The sequence below is a fragment of the Cetorhinus maximus genome, chromosome 11 (assembly GCF_964194155.1).
Source record: "Cetorhinus maximus chromosome 11, sCetMax3.hap1.1, whole genome shotgun sequence".
Classification (NCBI taxonomy): domain Eukaryota; kingdom Metazoa; phylum Chordata; class Chondrichthyes; order Lamniformes; family Cetorhinidae; genus Cetorhinus; species Cetorhinus maximus.
Window position 1 is genome coordinate 117,073,294 of NC_135889.1, and position 20,156 is coordinate 117,093,449.

General features: G+C 42.7%; 1 protein-coding gene across 1 annotated transcript in view; it reads right to left on the reverse strand.

Annotated features, from left to right (window-relative positions):
- Positions 1–11,070: 11,070 nt before the first annotated feature.
- The window catches only part of adcy5 (adenylate cyclase 5), a 360,956-nt gene continuing 351,870 nt past the window's right edge, over positions 11,071–20,156 (reverse strand). The window contains exons 17-19 of the mRNA XM_078551313.1: positions 19,495–19,699; positions 16,704–16,828; positions 11,071–13,349 (exon numbers count right to left, since the gene is read on the reverse strand). Of these exons, the coding sequence (XP_078407439.1) occupies positions 13,221–13,349; positions 16,704–16,828; positions 19,495–19,699 (459 nt within the window). The 3' untranslated portion in view covers positions 11,071–13,220. The remainder of the gene's footprint in view (positions 13,350–16,703; positions 16,829–19,494; positions 19,700–20,156) is intronic.

Genomic DNA, 20,156 nt, shown 5'->3' on the forward strand with positions numbered 1-20,156 from the left:
GTGAGGTCAGCATCTGTAATGAAAGAAATGTTAGCCCATACAAAGGAAGTAATTCAAGAGATCTGGCAAGAGTGCAGGCAATGTATCTCAGCCAAAGTGGGTTAATGAAAGGCAGATCATGCCTAATAGGCTTAGTGTAATTCTCTGAGGTAATGTGGCTGACCCGCTGTATCTTACCTTTAAAAAAAATCTCTCACAAGAGACTTATGACTAAGGTGAAAGTCCTAAAGATCAAGGAGGAAATCATAAAATTACATGATAAATTGGCTGGATAATTTGAAGTGTACTGTAGTTAACAGTTAAACAGTTCTAACTAAGGCGCTATAACTGATGGACCCCCTCAGGAATCCACCCTGAGACTTTTACCATTTGTCATATGCTTATTAATCGTTTCAGTGAGGTTATTTTAGTGTGTGGATCACACCAAGCTGTGACAAAGCAGGAGTTTATAAAGAGGGTGATATGGAGCAGCATCTTGGATCCCTAGTAGTATTGAGGCAAAATAGATTGTATTGACACTCTAAGCAGAAAATTAAATAACATGAGATTTTTTGTTAAGCTTTTGAAAGCTGTCACATTATAGTTACCAGCTGCCAAGGCAAAGGGCACATCTGGATAGCTGTAAATTCTGAGGCTGTGGAGTACTGTCAAATGAAAGCTATTTTATTTGGATATTGCATCCAATTTTGATCATAATGTTTACAAAAAGAAGGGCCTTAGAAATGGTTAAAATCAATGCACAAATTATGCCTTGAGCCATAAATTATGAGGGCTGATTTTATCCCATTACCTCCCAGCGGAGACTTAGTGGTCAGACAGCCAACATGGCCACTGCTGCCTTCCCGCAGGTTCAGCCTTAGCTTACTCTTTCGGTAGGTGAGAAGGACACCCTCCGAATGGAAGGCACTGGGGTCCTTCTTTTGATTGGGCACAATTGCAATTTTAACCTGAGGTTGCGGCTTTACTGCCAGGCCATCCAGGCAGCAAAAAAAGCCAAATCAGAAGAAGGCCCAGAGAGGTAAGTTAATTTAATTGTTTTTGGTTCTTTGTCAGGCCACAAGGAGCAGGAGCATTCCTCGGAAGCTCACAAGGAAAGCGCAGACCTTCCCTTGCCCTGTGCTGCTTTCTACTTCCTCCTGCTTCCCCCACAGCCTATGCAGGTGAGGCCTGGGAATATAAATGCCTTTGGGTTTCATGTTGTGGAGGATCCAGTGGCTTGCTATCTGCCTCTGTCCTTGGTCAAATGGCTGCCAGATAGGAGTTAAAATGGGCCCTATTGAGTTCATGAAGGGCTTATAACATCAACAGGAGCAGTGCTATCGGGAATCTGCTAAGATGTTCAAATAATCCACTGTTAGCAGGGAAAGCTAAATAATCACATTGAAGGAGAAAGGACTAGAAGGTTATGCTGATTGGATTAAATGAAGAGGAATGGGCGTGGCTCATATGAGTACAAACACTGGCATGAACCATTTGGGCCAAATGGCCTGTTCCTGTGTTTTAAATCCTATGTAACATTCTACTAATGTTTTTAAATCCAAGTTTCTACTTCTACTTGGCAGCTCCATATAGTGCACAAAGCATTAAGCTCATTAACGCTTACTGTTGCTAAGTTATCTTCTTTTTCTGACAATGCCAAATTAATTTTGGAGAGTTAAAGGTGTTTGATCACACCTGTAGGATCTAAGTGCATTCTCATTGATCTACAAGTACAACGTTAAATAGCTGCCCCAAAATATAAAATATAGAATAAAATAATCAAATTCAAACCACGATAGAACTACTGAAGTGTAACCAATTACAGATTAAATAAGTATTGCTCTAGCAGAAGTGCTACACACTGTTAATTCAAACTATTTAATTAACTAATAATGGTTCAAGGAGTTGCAGATGAAGTGCCAAGTTTTAAAACATCACATTAACAAGATAAATTATGAAATACAGTCAGTTATGTTATTGCTGCGCAGATGGCATGGCACCAATGCATTGGGCCACTGAACGGTAAGTGTGCATACAGGGAGGGCAAGAAGGAGATAGGGTCAAGGATCACTGTTGTACATTTCCCAGGTAATGGTGACAGAACGGAATTGGCAGAGCAATAAGCTTTCTGCTCAATGCATGCATGACATGGGAATTTAAAAAGGAGAAATAAAGGCTTGCATTTATACAGCGCCTTTCACAATCTCAGGCACCCCAAACTGCTTTACAGCCCATGAAGTACATTTTAGTGATTGTTGTCATGTAGGAAATGCGACAGCCAATTTGTGCAAGGTTCCACAACTTGTGACAATGACCAGGCGATCTGTTTAATCATGTTGCTTGTGCAAGTCTGGTGCTGGGGATTTAGTGCTTAAGTTGCTGCAATTTGTTACGATCTCTGTGGAGACCAGTAACTTTTTGTAAAGAAATGCATTTCCCAGTGACTGACAGAACCAAAGGATAAAATTTCATCTTTTAAGACTTTTACTGTAACAAACAAACTAAAATTAACATAGACCAAACATTAGTTAACAGGCAACTAATACACCAAACTAAAGAAAAGGTACTTCTGTATTAATTAACTAATGCAATTGAGATATGTCTTTCAACCCTGTGCACCGCACTTCTAGCAGATTTTTAGCATTACAAGAACAACTCCAAAGTTACTCCTTGCTCTCAAGCGGGCTCACTTCTCCCATGCGTGCTAAGTAAAAACTTGCAGTGTCTTTTGAAAGTTGTTCTACTCAACCCGAATCTTTCAGATCCAACTTTCACCAGCAAGGCTCATCTCAGCAACTCCCTGTTCCTTAAATCTCCAAAGGCCCCATCGGTTCTACCTCCTTCCTTTTGAACAGAATACGAACCCTCACAAACATCCTGGTTGTTAAACACAAAACAGTCCTTCACTGCTGTTCACAGTGGCAGCTATTTTCTCTCTCTCCCCACAGCAATATCTGTCATGCCTCTCTCTCTGTTTCTCAAAAAGCAGCTGTCCCGGGCGTGAAAACTGTCACTTGATATTTCAATAGGTAAAAGCAAAAAACTGCGGATGCTGGAAATCCAAAACAAAAATAAAAATACCTGGAAAATCTCAGCAGGTCTGGCAGCATCTGCAGAGAGGAGCACAGTTAACATTTCGAGTCCGTATGACTCTTCAACAGAACTAAGTAAAAATAGAAAAGAGGTGAAATATAAGCTGGTTTAAGAGGGTGGGGGGGAGGGTAGAGCTGGATAGAGGGCCAGTGATAGGTGGAGATAACCAAAAGATGTCATAGACAAAAGGACAAAGAGGTGTTGAAGGTGGTGATATTATCTAAGGAATGTGCTAATTAAGGGTAGAAAGCAGGACAAGCAAGGTACAGATAGCCTTAGTGGGGGTGGGGTGGGGTGAAGAAATCGAAATAGGCTAAAAGCTAGAGATAAAACAATGGATGGAAATACATTTAAAAATAATGGAAATAGGTGGGAAAAGAAAAATCTATATAAATTATTGGAAAGAAAGAGGGGGGGATCGGAAAGGGGGTAGGGATGGAGGAGAGAGTTCATGATCTAAAATTGTTGAACTCAACATTCAGTCCAGAAGGCTGTAAAGTGCCTAGTTGGAAGATGAGATGCTGTTCCTCCAGTTTGCGTTGAGCTTCACTGGAACAATGCAGCAGGCCAAGGACAGACATGTGGGCATGAGAGCAGGGTGGAGTGTTGAAATGACAAGCGACAGGGAGGTCTGGGTCATGCTTGCGGACAGACCGAAGGTGTTCTGCAAAGCGGTCACCCAGTCTGCGTTTGGTCTCTCCAATGTAGAGGAAACCGCATTGGGAGCAACGAATGCAGTAGACTAAATTGAGGGAAGTGCAAGTGAAATGCTGCTTCACTTGAAAGGAGTGTTTGGGCCCTTGGACGGTGAGGAGAGAGGAAGTAAAGGGGCAGGTGTTGTACCTTCTGCGGTTGCGTGGGAAGGTGCCGTGGGAGGGGGTTGAGGTGTAGGGGGTGATGGAGGAGTGGACCAGGGTGTCCCGGAGGGAACAATCCCTGCGGAATGCCGCCGGTGGGGTGAAGGGAAGATGTGTTAGGCGGTGGCATCATGCTGGAGTTGGCAGAAATGGCGGAGGATGATCCTTTGAATGCAGAGGCTGGTGGGGTGATAAGTGAGGACAAGGGGGACCCTATCATGTTTCTGGGAGGGAGAGGAAGGTGTGAGGGCGGATGCGCGGGAGATGGGCCGGACACGGTTGAGGGCCCTGTTTCTGTTTGAGTTTCTCCCCCGTGGCAACCAGATTACATGAGCCTAACCCTGGGTGGAGGTGATTAGTATGACTTCAACATTCCCCTTTCTAGAATGTCCTGTTTCACCTTAAGTTAAAGGAGACATTTTAAAACATATCTGTCTTGTAAAGTCCAGTGTTCATAACAAATGACAAAAGGTGGTTTGATCTTGAGATAGCAGGACTGTTAGTGGAGGCAGAGAGAGGGAGACAGAGACAGTGAGGAAGGAATAATATGTGTTGAAAGCGACTGTTTAGAATTATGGAACCTTAGCTTATCACTCTCATTCTGAGTCAAAAGGTTGTGGATTCAAGTTCCACTCCAGAGACGAGCACAATATTCAGGATGACACTCCAGTACTGATGGATTGCTGCACTGTCTTTCACCTGAGACATTAAACCAAGGCCCCATCTGTTCTGTCAGACAGGCATTAAAGATCCCATGGCAATTTTTGAAGACGAGCGGGGGAGTTCTGCCCAGCCTCCTGACCAAAATTTCTCCCTCAGCCAACATCATGAAAGCAGATTATCTGGCCATTATCTCAATGCTGTTTGTGTAAACTTGCTGTACGGAAATTGGTTGCAGTGATGACACTTCAACAATGGGCTGGATTTTACGGCCGGGGGGGATGGTCTGCTCACCACCACCGCCCCCCCGAAGAAAAGTCGGTCCCAAACGGAACAGCTTATTAAAAAGCCTGCCCTGCAGCGATAGCACACTGGCGGCGGGCTGAACAGGCTGAGGGTTGCACTTCCACCTCAAGTGGACAGGAAGTCCCACCGTCGAGAGCTGCCAGCCAATCTAACTGACCGGCGGTTCCAGCAGTCCCAGCAGTGCCACTGTGTAACGGGCACTGTTGGGGCTCCAAGGAGGTGCAGAAAGCAGAGAAGATGCCTGCCTGAGACAGGTAGGTCCCAGGCTTTTAGGGCAGGGAGGGATCGGGGAGCCTAGGGATGGGAGAGAAGGAGCAGAATGTTTCCTTTAGGTCATTCTGCTCTGCTGCCTTGTGTAGAAAAATGCATCAGTGACCCCTTCTGCTTTCTTGTGCCTCTGCTTTGTTTCCCCCAAGTTAAACGGATTTGCAGAGAAGTTTTGTCCACAAGAATCTCTCCCACTATTAAACAGGCAGCTTCAGGCCGTTAAAGATAGCAGATACCCCACGCACCCTCTGAAACAGCCAGACCCCCGTCTCCTCCCCTCCACCCCACTCCAATGATAGACGTCATTTATACTGGTAGCTTAGCTCACCAGGGTAATTTTAAATACGTCTGTCTGTCAGGTTGTTGGCACTGATGTTGTTGGCTGGCTCAGCCTGTTCATTGGATGGATGATGGCTGTACACCCATAGACCCTCCTGAGCAATGAATTGGCCACTTGGGTCACAACCTCCTGGGCATCCATACCTCTGTTAACAAGGATACTTGCAAGTGAGCTATGAAGATGGCGGACAATGACACTGACAACTGGGAGACAGTCACTGATAGCCATGACGTCTGGAGGCTGACTGGAAGGACATTGGAAGAGGCAAGCAGAAACCAAAAGCTCAGATGGTCAAGAAAAGGGCCCAGAGAAAATAGAGTGCAGTGAACCGTGCACCTTCTCAGCCTACTGTCTTCCTCTGCCGCTAATACGGCAGAGACTGTCAAGCCAGAGTGGGGGCTCCTGATTCACACTAGGTGATGCTTAAAACAGAGTTGACCACCATGGATGGCACAGGCCATTGTCTTAATGCCACATCCACATCAGGTTGCTAACTCTGGTTGGACACATCTTTGGAGGTATCATTGCATGACGCATCCACCTCCAAACACTCCATTCCCACATTCCTGCCATTGGTCTCTTGACATGTCTGTCCTCTAAACACAGCATGTACCCTGGCAGGCTCCCTCAGAATATTACGCTGATTCAACCCTAGCACATGATATCTCAGACCACAACATACATAGCCTGGAAACTCCGGGGTGATGCAGTGAAAGACACAGAGAAGTGGCGCAAAGGCCCTCCTCCTCCCCACATTAAATTGGAAAGCAAACATTCTCCTTGTTCCTTCGATGGAAGGTCCATAACTCAGTCAAACAGCCTTTCCCGTGCTCCCTCTCTCTTATATTTGGACAACTAAAAAGCGCAAGTGTTCAAAGTAAATGGAGAAAAGCCCACATTCTTTTCCCTTTCATTCTCCCGGGTTGCTGGAAGCAGTGCTCAGGGGGCATCAATCTTTAATTCCTGGAGACTCCAGGACAATTCTGGAGAGTTCCAACCCTATCTGTTTGAAAAGTGAGGCAAGTTCTGGGCTTGTGAGATTCCGGCAGGTACAAATCCCATTCTGCTCACATAAGCTCTGTGAACATTGTACAGGATTTTCCTATTGGGTGGCGGGTGGGGGGGTGGGGGAGGGGTGCATGATGTTATGACCGATGCAGTTGATAAAGCGGAGCTATTTAAAAAGCCCAGAGGGAAACTTTAAAACAACTATCACAACCTATAATTTTAAGTCTTATGTTTGAGATGCGACCCTAAATTTAGGAATCAGACCACCAGTTCTCGAAGCTTTACATGAAACCAAATGAAACATTTTATTAATTTACACAGGTTAAAATATATATGCGCATGACTTCAAATTAGTACTATCGTAACTTTTAACAAATTCCCAAATTAATCTCCCATTAAAGCGGCAGCAACCCATAGACATAACCAAACACCAGGCAAAGCATTTTGACTTTACAAATTCAAAATGAGGTGCTTTTCACTTTGGTTCCTGTGGAGCCAGTTGGAGGCTTACAGCTGCCTTTTGATCTCACATTGCCTCTGCTCTGCACACCCGAAAACTGCTAAAGTTATACCTACCACTGCCCATTGAATGTTAATTCTCATTGTATCGACAGCCTCTGAACTAAACCTCCCTAACAATAAAACCCCTTTCATAGTACCAATTTTATTAGTAATATAAATATCTTGCTTGGTAGCTGGTAGATAGATGTCAGTTTTCACCCCACTTCTTGAATGCTCCATTCAAAAAATGCAAACGCACGCTTACACATCAAAACTAGTACACATCAAAGCATCCAGACTAGCTGGCTTTAATCCAATTAAGACAATTAAGACTAAACCTCTATTTTAAAAGAAAAATATTTTCCAATAATACTATATACATTAATAGCTTCATGACAGGGGTAGAACATGGAACATGTGCAGCGAGACAGTGCACCAATGGTCCCAAGATTCTGACGAGCTCAAAAACAAATTTCATTGGTTTTGCTGCTATAACTTCAATGGGGAAAACACTGGATGCCCCCAGAAAGCGGCTATTTTTAGCCCTTTACGCCACTTCTCTGGGTCTTTCACTGCAATACCCAGGGGTTTCCTGGCTATGTATGCTGTGGCCTGAGATACCATGCGCTAGGGTTGAATCAGCACAAGATTCTGAGGGAGCTCGCCAGGGTATATGCTGTGTTTCCCCCGTCTGGAGGGTCTAGAACTAGAACATCATAGCCTCAGGATAATGGGCAGCCATTTAGGACTGAGATGAGGAGAAATTTCTTCACTCACAGGGATGTGAGTCTTTGGAATTCTCTACTACTGTATGTTGTATGTTCAGTAGGTCTCATGAAGAGGTTCTGAGTCTTGTATGGTTGAACATTAAGTGTTTACTGGTAACACATAACTATGTAAATATATACAGGATGTAGCCCAAGCTATGAGCTAACTCCACGCTTGCTTCTATATAGGTCTCTGTCCAGTCCACAACTGACTCTAGACTCAGGTCATGTGTCTCTTTATATCACTCTGTGGGTGATACTGTTTCCCAGTCCCACATGTACCCTTGCTATGCCAGATACCCTTATATTACATCTACCCTTAGAATACAGGATATTCTACTCAATCTCCCCCTCCCATCCCAGGAATCAATCTGGTGTGTTATGGCTGGGATGGGAGGAGTGCGCAGTAGCCCCACTACTCCACAGGCTGCAACATTAGTTTAAATGTTCAATTCACTAACCAAAATGACCAATTATTTATCTTCACTACTGTTACCAAGAATAAAAGAGACTTTAACCAGGCTTCCTTCAATAAACAACAAACTTATTAGTTTATTATAAACCAATCTTATCAAAAAGAAAGGCAAAGCTTATCAGTATACAGTATGGAATATGAAATTATACTGATTACTCTTTCGAGATAACCTAAATCACTCACACACACAAAACAATGAAATAAAATGGAAATGGAAGAAATTGGCCAAAGGTTAAAAGTCAATGGTTCAAAGGCAAAGGATAGACAGTGAAGTTCTTGGAATGACATCTGGGTTATACGATTGGTCTCTTAGCACTGATCCGCTAAACAATCAATGACTCTGGCACTGCTTTTCAGGTGGACTCAAGGAATACTCGAGGGTACTCTATCCCAACATGTAGAGCATCTCAGGAGCAGCTTATATTCACTTCCAGTTGTGGACCGGCTCTGGATTGCAAAAAAGCTGCTGTCTTCCTTCTCAAGCAGTTGGTCCTTCTCTTCTCAAAAGCAAAAGCCAAAACCAATTTTTAAATACAGTCTTCCAAGCATGATTTTTTTCCTAGAGCCGCAAAAACCATGCGACCCCTCCTCCCCCCCACTTTGTACACAGTTCATCAGGGTCAAGAGATTTATATATATTTTTACAACTGCTAATTATCCTTTCCTGTAAAAGAGTGCTTTTCCAGGAATAGCAATCAAAGTCCTGCATTAACCCTTTAAGGGATAGTATTTTTTAAAATACAAATTCTTCCAGAATGTCCTTAGTCCTTGGAGGTGAACCATTTTCCGTGATTAAAGTGTTGATTACAAGCAAACCTTTGTTGCACCCTCTTTAAGGCAAGCATATCCTTGCTTAGGGATGCAGACTGTCTCTGCGTTAAGTCGGTAAAAAAGTAAATAAAATAAGCTGCAGATTTATTTTCAGTGGTATTTGTTAAAATCCTGATTGTTCTGAATGACTGACACGGGATCCCACAACGTTCAGAGCCACACAGGCTCCCTCTGCTGGACCAGTGAAGTTGTCCTGGTGAGCCGCTTGTGATCTTATGGGTTGAGGGACCATTGTTAGTTAACCTGAGCATTTAATGGGAAGAACTTGAAACATTGGTGCGTTGGTTGGTAAACACAATAACAATGTAATATTCAGACTTTTTCCATTTGGAGAATTTAAGAATTACCTTTCTTTGAGTCAAGTGCTTGCCTTTACTGTTATAGGTAAGAGGAACAAAATGTTCCTGTTCAAATATTTGATTCACGGAAATAGATAGTCCAAAATAAATATAAGCATAACAGATTAAACTGTTGATACCAACAATAGCTTTTTTAAAAAAAAAGTTCATTCACTTACATGTAAATATTGTGAGATCAGTTATACATCTAGATGTGTTACAGTTTCCATATTTGTGAGTTTGAGTCCCATTCCAGATACTTGACCATGTATTCTAGGGTGACACTCCAGTGCAGAGCTGAGGGAGTGCTGCACTGTTGGAGGTGCTGTCTTTCGAATGAGATGTTAAACTGAGGCCCTGTCTTCCCTCTCATGTGGAAGTAAAAGATCCCATGGCTACTATTTTGAAGAAGAGCAGAGGAGTTTGCCCCAGTGTCCTGGCCAATATTTATCCCTCAATCAACATCAGCTGAGAGGAGAGAGCAAAAGAAAAAGGAGTGGCAGAGGAGAGAGTTAAGGAAAGAGAAGTGACTGTGGAGGACAACGAGCAAAAGAAGTAGCGGTGGAGAGATTGAGAAAAATTGGGGTGGCAGAGAAGGGTTCATTGCAGGATAGACTCAACCCTTGAATTGGAAATTCTGTAAACGCGCAGTATGTTACCTTTAGATGTGACTAGTCCAATGCTCTCTTGGCTGGACATCCATCTTCCACAAACTTAAGCTCATCCAAAATTCTGCTGCCCATAGTCTAATTTGCGCCATCCCATTCATCCACCATCCTTGTGCTCACTAACCTACATTGGCTCCCGGTTGAGTATTGCCTCAATTTTAAAAATTTCAACCTTGTATGGCCTTGCCCCCCCTACAAGCCTCCAAGATATTTCTGTTCCTCTAATTCTGGGCTGATGCGTATCCCTGGTTTTAATAATTCCACTGTTGATGACTATATATTTTTTATTCATTCATGGGATGTGGGTATCACTGGCTAGGCCAGCATTTATTGCCCATCCCTAATTGCCCTTGTTCAGAGTTAAAATTTAAAAGTCAACCACATTGCTGTGGGTCTGGAATCACATGTAGGCCAGACCAGGTAAGGACAGCAGATTTCCTTCTGGGGCATTAATGAACCAGATGGGTTTTTATGACAATCAGCAATGGTTTCACGGTCATCATTGGACTTTTAATTCTAGATTTTTAAAAATCGAATTCAAATTCCCCCATGGTGGGATTTAAACCCAGGTCCCCAGAGCATTACCCTGGGTCTCTGGATTACCAGTCCAGCGACAATACCACTACGCCATCACCTCCCCGCTTCAGCTGCTTGAGCCCTAAGCTCTGGGATTCCCTCCCTACACCTCTCCATCGCTCTTTCCCCCTTTAAGACAGTCCTTAAAATCTTTGATCAAACTTTCTGCCTTATGTGCTACTATCTCCTCATGTTGCTCAGTATTAAATATTATTTGATAATGCTCCTGTGAAGTGCCTTTAGGCGTTTTACTACATTAAGGGTGCTGTATAAAATGCAAGGTGTTGTTTTTGATTGTTAATGTTTTGGGTTAAATTTTGCATGAAAACCGCAATTACATTTTTTTTCCCTTATTAATTCTTAATCCTAGAGCCAGAGATACCGAGAAACGACACACAAGACCCTTTTCCAGTGAAGCAATATCTTGTTTAATACAGTTTGTAATAAATTATTGAACACATTTCAATTTCCATGGGAAATTACCATAATGTTGCAAGATGTGGATTAAAAAAAAGAGTGCATTTCCCTCTTATAAATCACAGAATGTTATCTTGTCAATTACGTTCCAGCAGTCAGAGACCCATAAATGACCCTCTCTGTTCATGTAACGTTGTCGATCCCTGCTCATGGACTACTCAAACTGTGGAAAAGTGCCCGTGGAACCAGGTATGGTTTTAAACAATGAAAGGATGAATATCAGGAGGAGGGGGAAGTGAAGATGGTGGCGTTGAGAGGTGGTGAGGTGTGTGGGAGTAGTGGAAGATCAGTACGTCCTCTGACCCGCATGCGGTGAAGCCATATTGCAAACTGAGAATAATGTGTGACTGGGAGAGAGAGAGAATTTTACATAGAGAGAGGACTGTGCTTCGTGCTCGTAATGGCATCTAATACATCAGAATAATATGCACTGCTGTATGTAGCGTCTGCTATTATCGTTACAAAATATAGAATTCTAGTGCTCTGCTAAATCTGCAGTTGTAATATTACAAACTAAAATAAGAAGTGGTAGGTTTTTAAAGTAGTTTAATTCCGCCCCCCTTCCCCCGCCTCTCCTGTGTGGAAGGCGCAGTCGGAAGAACACCCAAAGGTTCTCCCATTTTCATGTGATCATAGGGGACTCCCGATAGTGCCCCAGTGGTCTGCTGAATCTATGCTGAAGAAGAGGACGCTGTCAGGTTAATCACCAGTGATCAATCCTGGTTTCGCCCAGGCGTATCGTGCTGGGAATGATACCTGCCCTGACTTTAACGCTTCATAAACGTTCACGCTGGACGTCATATACGTCACACTGGCACAGGTGGCAGTTCCCTGCACTTGCCCAACACGTCAAAATATAGCTGGGTCTGTAATCTGCTATCGGTGTCCATCTGAAATTCATGCTGAGTCCAAGTATTACCCTGTAGGGGCCTTGCTTTTGTGTGTACATGCTTGTATTTGTGAATGTTTGCATGTGAGTATGTCCATAAATGTGTGACTATATGTATGGGTTTGTGTGTGTATATGTACAAGTTTGTGTGTGTCTAAATGTGTCAGTATATGTGTTTATTTGTGTGTATATGTAAATGTTTGTGTATATGTAAATGTTTGTGTATGTAAATATGTTTATGTATGTGTGTATATACATGTAAGTGTTTGCATGTGAATGTATATGTAAGTGTTTATGTTAGTGTGTAAATGTGTTGTACATGTAAGTGTCTGCGTGTCTAAGTGTGCATGTGTAAGTGTGTGTGTATAGGTGTTTGCATGTGACTGTTTTTGTAAGCGTTTACATTAGTGTGTATGTGTGTTATAAATGTAAGTGCCTGCATGTCTAAGTGTGAATGTGTAATTATGCGTGTATAGGTAAGTTTGCATGGGTGTGTATATGGAAGTGTTTACGTTAATGTGTATGCATGTGTTGTATATGTGTTTGTATTTATGTGATGTGTAAATATTTTTGTGTGTATGTGTATATGTAATTGTGTAAGTATGTGCCTATGTAAGTGTCTGTGTGTCTAAATGTGTATGTGTAAGTGTGTATGTGTATATAGGTAAATGTTTGCATATGTGTGTAAATGTAGGTGTTTGTGTATATGTGAATGTGAGTGTATGTGTGCGTATTTGTGGTTGTTCCTGGTACACCAAGTCTCCACAGTGCTTTATTATTTAATATATATTTGATTGTGTGACGTTAAAAGTGATAGGAGGGGAGGAATTATCCAATTAGAGTGTTGGCCAGAGCTTGCATGGTCTTTGTGTCTTAGGCTTTTGGAACAAGATAGGTGGATAGAGTTCAGCCCCAGATCAGCCATGACCTTACTGAATGGTGGAACAGGCTCAAGGGGTTGAATGGCCTCCTCCTGTTTGTATGTTCCCATCTTCTTCGAGGTTGTCTTCTTCTTTGTGGGGATTCTCTTGGAAAGGTCTCTGGTGTTTGTGCTGTTGGGGTCGAGAACATCACTCAGCTGTGGTTCTAACATTGTACATCCTCAGTTCATTCCTCGCAATCACATGTAGGGCACAGGAATTCCAAGAGTTTTGACGACCATAGTTTTTTTTTCTGTGCCCGACATCGCTAACTAATGTCTGGTCCCTCGTTCAGGAAATATGTACACATTTCTCCTTTGCCCTTGACCTTAACCAGTCCCCGGTACTCCAGGTGATAGCTTTCAGCCGACAGGACCTGGTACATATCTGTTGTCACCTGAGGAGACAGCGAACAACCAAATTAAAGGATGACAGAAGATGATGCAGTCAAATAAAGAACAAACTGGAAATCTGAAATTGCTGTAATACATAGCAGGACCCATTAGTAACTGCAGAGAAAAAGGTAAGCTAATGTTTTGGATGTAATTTACATATGGCCTTTCCGAACCTCAGGATATTCTAGCTAAAGCACTTGATAGCCAATGAAGTAATTTTTGATGTGCCGTCGCTGTTAGGAAAGGTGGCAACCAATTTGCACACAGCAAGCTCCCACAATCAGCACTGACTGGATAGTCTGTTTTCTGATGTAGGTTGAGGGATTGCTATTGGCCAGGACACTGAGAACTTTCCTGCTCCTCTTCCAAATAGTGCCATGGATTACTTATGGCCACCTGAGAGGTTTAACATCTCATTCAAAAGATGGCACCTCCGACAATGCAGCACTCTCTCAGTAACACACCAGGAGTGTCAGGCAAGATTTTTATGCTCAAGTCCTAGAGTGGGTCTTGAGCCCATGACTTTCTGACTCAGAGGACAGCATGACCAACTGAGCCACAGCTAAGCAGTTCTGGCAAAGTGACTACCCAAAATCTACTTAATCTCCTCTTAGGTATGATGGCTTTGCTGTGTGTTTCCAACCCTTTTCTTAATATGTTTTTAAGATTTTTTTTAACTTTATTAATTGTTGTCATGTGTGTGTCACTGGTAAGGCCCTGAGCATTTATTGTTCACCTCTAGTTGTTCTTAGTTTAGTTTTTTTCATGGGATATGGACATTGCTGACATTTGTTGGCCAAGCTTAATTACGCTTTGAAAGCAGCTAAGAGTCAACCACATCGCTGTGGGTTTGGAATCACATGTAGGCCAGAACAGATAAGGATGGCCGATTTCCTTCCCTATAGGACATTAGTGAACCAGATGAGTTTTTACCGACAATCGATGATAGTTTCATTTCGATGTTTGGTAATACAGAACTTGAGTATTGCTGAAAAAATACATTTTGTTGAAGCTTTTCGTCTTGCACTCATCAGGAAAATTACCAGAATACCAATGTCAGGGGAAGCAAAAACTTTATACTGTATGAGAAGAGAGTGATGATGGATTGGCAGTTGGACTCTGATTGGTAGAGGCGTTGCCAGGGAGAATGCACCAATTAATGGTGACTAACAGTTAACTGCCAGACATTGTTTGAAATTTAAACCAGGCAGCTTGACTCTGATTGGTCGGCATTGTCCTGAGGAATGAACCAGCGAATGGCTATCACTTATTTGTTGCTTCCCCTGACATTGGTACCCTTGTGAATGTCCTGATGAGTGCAAGATGAAAAGCTTTGACAAAATGTCTCTTTTCAGCAAAACTCGATAGTTTCATTACAGTCTAGCTTTCGTTTCCAGAATTTAAAAAATTTATTAGCTGACTTTTAATAATCAATTGAATTTAAATTCCACCAGCTGCCATTTGAATCCATGCTCTCAAAGCATTAGCCTGAGCCTCTAGATCACTAGTCGAATGACATTACCACACCATCTCATCATAGTAATATGTTAGGTCATTTCAGAGGGCACTGAATAGTCAACCCTGTTGGTGTGGGACTAGAGCCATCTTTCACAGCTTTATGGTGATTGGTTGGTTGGTAAAGGTAGGGGGAGGCTTGGTTACTCTTCCTCTCAGCTGGGAAGCCATGTTGGGCATGTGTCCCGAAATTGAAGGGGAAAACGGCCACCAATGGGGAGGTATTGGCATATTGGTAATGTGACTGGAGTAGTACTCCAGAGGCCCAGGATAATGCTTTGGGGACAGGGGTTCAAATCCCACCATGGCAGCTAATGGCATTTAAGCTCAATTAATAAATCTGGAATTGAAAGCTAGTCTTAGTAATGGTGACCATGAAACTATCATCGATTGTTGTAAAAACCCCATCTGGTTCACTAATGTCCTTTAGGGAAGGAAATCTGCTGTCCTTACCCGGTCTGGCCTACACGTGACTCCAGGTCCACAGCAATGTGGTTGACTCTTAAACACCCTCTGAAATGGCCTAGCAAGCCACTCAGTTCAAGGGCAACTAGGGATGGGAAACAAATGCTGGCCTTGCCAGCGACACCCACATCCCATGAAAGAATAAAAAAATTAGGAAGAAAGTATTTCAAAAGCCTCCGAGAAGAACAAAACTGTCATCTCAAAACTATAGAGGTAACAGTAGCCTAGTGGGAAACTGACACTCGTTTTACCTGCCGCTTGTTTTGATTACACCTTGAAGTCAGGTCTGGGTCATAGTTTTTTGCTTTACCTGTATCCTGTAAGGGACTCCTGTACTGTTCATTCCTTTACCTGTATCCTGTAAGGGACTCCTGTACTGTCCATTCCTTTACCTGTATCCTGTCAGGGACTCCTGTACTGTCCATTCCTTTACCTGTATCCTGTCAGGGACTCCTGTACTGTCCATTCCTTTACCTGTATCCTGTCAGGGACTCCTGTACTGTCCATTCCTTTACCTGTATCCTGTAAGGGACTCCTGTACTGTCCATTCCTTTACCTGTATCCTGTAAGGGACTCCTGTACTGTCCATTCCTTTACCTGTATCCTGTAAGGGACTCCTGTACTGTCCATTCCTTTACCTGTATCCTGTAAGGGACTCCTGTACTGTCCATTCCTTTACCTGTATCCTGTAAGGGACTCCTGTACTGTCCATTCCTTTACCTGTATCCTGTAAGGGACTCCTGTACTGTCCATTCCTTTACCTGTATCCTGTAAGGGACTCCTGTACTGTCCATTCCTTTACCTGTATCCTGTAAGGGACTCCTGTACTGTCCATTCCTTTACCTGTATCCTGTAAGGGACTCCTGTACTGTCCATTCCTTTACCTGTATCCTGTCAGGGACTCCTGTACTGTCCATTCCTTTACCTGTATCCTGTAAGGGACTCCTGTACTGTCCATTCCTTTACCTGTATCCTGTCAGGGACTCCTGTACTGTCCATTCCTTTACCTGTATCCTGTCAGGGACTCCTGTACTGTCCATTCCTTTACCTGTATCCTGTCAGGGACTCCTGTACTGTCCATTCCTTTACCTGTATCCTGTAAGGGACTCCTGTACTGTCCATTCCTTTACCTGTATCCTGTAAGGGACTCCTGTACTGTCCATTCCTTTACCTGTATCCTGTAAGGGACTCCTGTACTGTCCATTCCTTTACCTGTATCCTGTAAGGGACTCCTGTACTGTCCATTCCTTTACCTGTATCCTGTAAGGGACTCCTGTACTGTCCATTCCTTTACCTGTATCCTGTAAGGGACTCCTGTACTGTCCATTCCTTTACCTGTATCCTGTAAGGGACTCCTGTACTGTCCATTCCTTTACCTGTATCCTGTCAGGGACTCCTGTACTGTCCATTCGACTTGCCACATTGACAGTGTTTCCCCAGATGTCGTATTGAGGCTTGCGGGCTCCAATCACTCCTGCTACTACAGGACCAATGTTGAGTCCTAAAAAGAAAAGGAGAGATTGATGCATCACTCTTGCTCACTCAGATGTGTAATGAAAACTCCAGCTTCTTCCTAGGACCTCAAGATGTGGAAATCCTCACTCTTTTCAGTCTTTCTTACTTCTACCATCTACAGGCTTTTAAACCTCACATTTATAATCAGCTAGCCATAACTACTTGATTCAACTCATCCTACTCTGAGGGAGATAAACTTGCATGGCTACTGGGATAAGTTGGGGGAATAGGACTTACTGGATTGCACTACAGAGAGCCAACATTTACTTGATGGGCTGAATGGCCTCCTTCTGTGCTATACTGACTCTATCCCACCTTGTTGGTTGCGCCATAGGCCTTGTCCCTTTCACCCAAGTTCCTCAGCAACTGAACCACAGGAATGAAGAATTGGCTATTCCTCATCATCAGAGCGATGAAACCCACAATTTGACTTTTACAGATCAGTCCTTTAAATGCATTGGTCTATTCCTCTGCAAAGATTTCATGTAAGTGCAAAAATCAGAGTTAAAATCTACACGATGCATCACAACTATCCCTATCAATCTCAAATTAAGCCTCCACATCACCATGATCTATGAGGTCACCGAGAAGCTTACTAGTGATTCTTACTAGTGATTCTGTGAATTCTGCGCTCCTCCCATCTTCCCCCTCAACAACTCTCTATAAAGCTCAAAACCATTCTCTTGAATACTATTCCAATATCTGTGAAGGCTCTTCTAACTCCTGTCTCAGATTCCAGGACAAGATAGATAGAATTACTTCAAGTCTACAGAACAGAAACAGGCCATTTGGCCCAATGGGTCCATGGCATTGTTTATGCTCTATGTCATGAAAATATAATGAGTTTCATAATATTGTTGTGATTTATTATAAAGGTAGATTGATAGTGGGGTTTGGATTAGTTTCTCTGTGTGTATGTGTGTGTAGGGGGGGGGCGGATTTTAATTGAATTGCAGACAGCGAGTTTGGAGCTTTTGAGTTATCAAAAGAGAAGCGAGGTTTGAAGGCTAAATAGGTAAACATGGCTGAAGTTTTAGGATGTAAGGTGTGAGGAAATAATGCATTTTTAGATAAACCAGAGTAGTTTGAATTTCAAAGAGATGGTAAGATGTTACACTTAGTCATGAGAAGTTAAGCCAGTGTGTTTATTTTTCCCAAAGGTTATTGATAATATGAGTACTATGAGAAGATTTATGTTTTGAGCAAAGTCAAATAGCAAAGACATATTGGAACAATGGGATTTACATTAAAAAGGGAGAAACATGTATAAAGGAGATGAGGTTATGTAAAAGGGGGAAAGAATTCTAAGATCTAACAAGTGTGAAAATCCTCCAGCCTCTATGCATCAAGTTGCTATCTACAGGAACTGAAGCTAAGAAAACTCACTGTGAATATCACTGTCCAGGGCATTGTGTGCTTTGCCTGTGTCTGTTAAAATCTATTTTGTTCTTACTGTTGCCTTAATGGAGGTGTAACTGGGAGTCAGATTAATTAGAGGAGTTAGGAATTATTATAGTAGTAATTTGTAGACCTATGTATGAGCTTAAAATTTTTTCTTCTATTAGTAAATGTTTAATTTAATTTTGTAAAAAAAAAACCTCAGCCTCAGTGGACTTATTACTACTGAATTCAAGGCACGGGTCTCGAAATAAAATACAAATTGCAAAAACAGTTGTGGCAGTTGTTTCAAGTTTCCCTCTGGGATTTGAGCATCTCGGCATTTACCATCCACTGTACTCCACACAAGCCTCCTCACACCCTTACTTCATATCTCAACCATCATCAAATCCTTCAATTCTTTTCTCCCTTATTTGCATATTTAGCTTCCCCTTGAATGCTTCCATGTTATCTGCCTTAACTATTCTTTGTGGTAGTTGGCCTGATAAGAGAGTCTCATTTATGTTATCTGCTTCAATCTACTTTCCTTGGTTACTTACTCCTCAAGCCTTATCCCCCTTCTGGTCAGAAGTTTTTTTCACAGCAACACAGATATGAATCTGTCTGAATAAGATGAAGAAGCATTCACAGCATCGAACTGATACAAGCAATATATAATTAGTGTAAACCACAAGTATATCTTTGTGTTTTAGTGGTTTCCAGTTCCTGGATGATATGTCCATGGTACAACTTTCTTGCAAGAAGTGAACCGTACACTGATCGTGGAGTGACCGGCAACTCTTAAATCATAGAATAGCAAAGCACAGGAGGAGGCCATTCGGCCTATTGCTGTGTCTTTTCCAAAGAGCCTTTTCAATTAGTTCCACTCCCCTGCTCTTCCCTTGTTGCCTTAGAAATGTTTCCTTTTAAATATTTATCCAATTCCACTTTTTAAAGTTATTACTGAATCCGCTTCCACCTACCTTTCAGTCCGCGCATGCCAGATCATAACAACTCGCTGCGTTAAAAAAAAGTTTCATCATGTCACCTCTAGTTATTTTGTCAATCATAATAAATCTGTGTCCTCTGGTTACTGCCACTAGAGACTGTCCCCCTATCTCCTCCACCAAAACCTTTCACATAAATTTGAATACCTCCATTAAATTACCTTCTTAACCTTCTTGGCTGTAAGAGGAACAACTCCAGTTTCTCCTTATCCATGGCACCATTCTGCACTCCCTTGACATCCCCCCCCCCAATAAAGGCTCAAGTTACCTATTTTCATCTGGAAGTTATTGAACGAGTGTTCGTTGATGTACTTCATCTGGTCCATTAGCCTCATGGCGTAGTCTGCCAGTGCCTTGATGTGTGTTTTCCCAGCTTTGTCATACGTGGAGTCATTCAGACCTGACGCTGCCATATAAGTGCTACCTATAGTCTTAATCTTCTCCAACTGTCGGAATTGCTCTTCGCTAATGATCTGTAATGAACCAAACAACAACTTTGTTGTAACTTAAGAGACACTGGCCATAACACCATCTTTTGCAAGGTAGGTTGGGATGATGATTGCGCATCCTCCCAGATGCATGACCTCTATCACCTAGGAGGAGCAGCAGGTGCATGGGAAAACCATCACTTCCCAAGTTCCCCTCCAAAGTCACACACCGTCCTGACTTGGAACTATATCGCCGTTCCTTCACTGTCGCTGGGTCAAAAAACCTAGTACTCCCTTGTAACAGCACTGTGGGTGCAGTGGACTGCAGTGATTGAAGAAGGTAGCTCACCATCATCTTCTCAATTGTCAATCAGGGATGGGCAATAAATGCTGGCCGTGCCATTTTAAAAAAATTCTTTCATGGGATGTGGGTGGCAAGGCCAGCATTTGTTGCCCATCTCTAACTGCTCTCGAACTGAGTAACTTGCTAGGCCATTTCAGC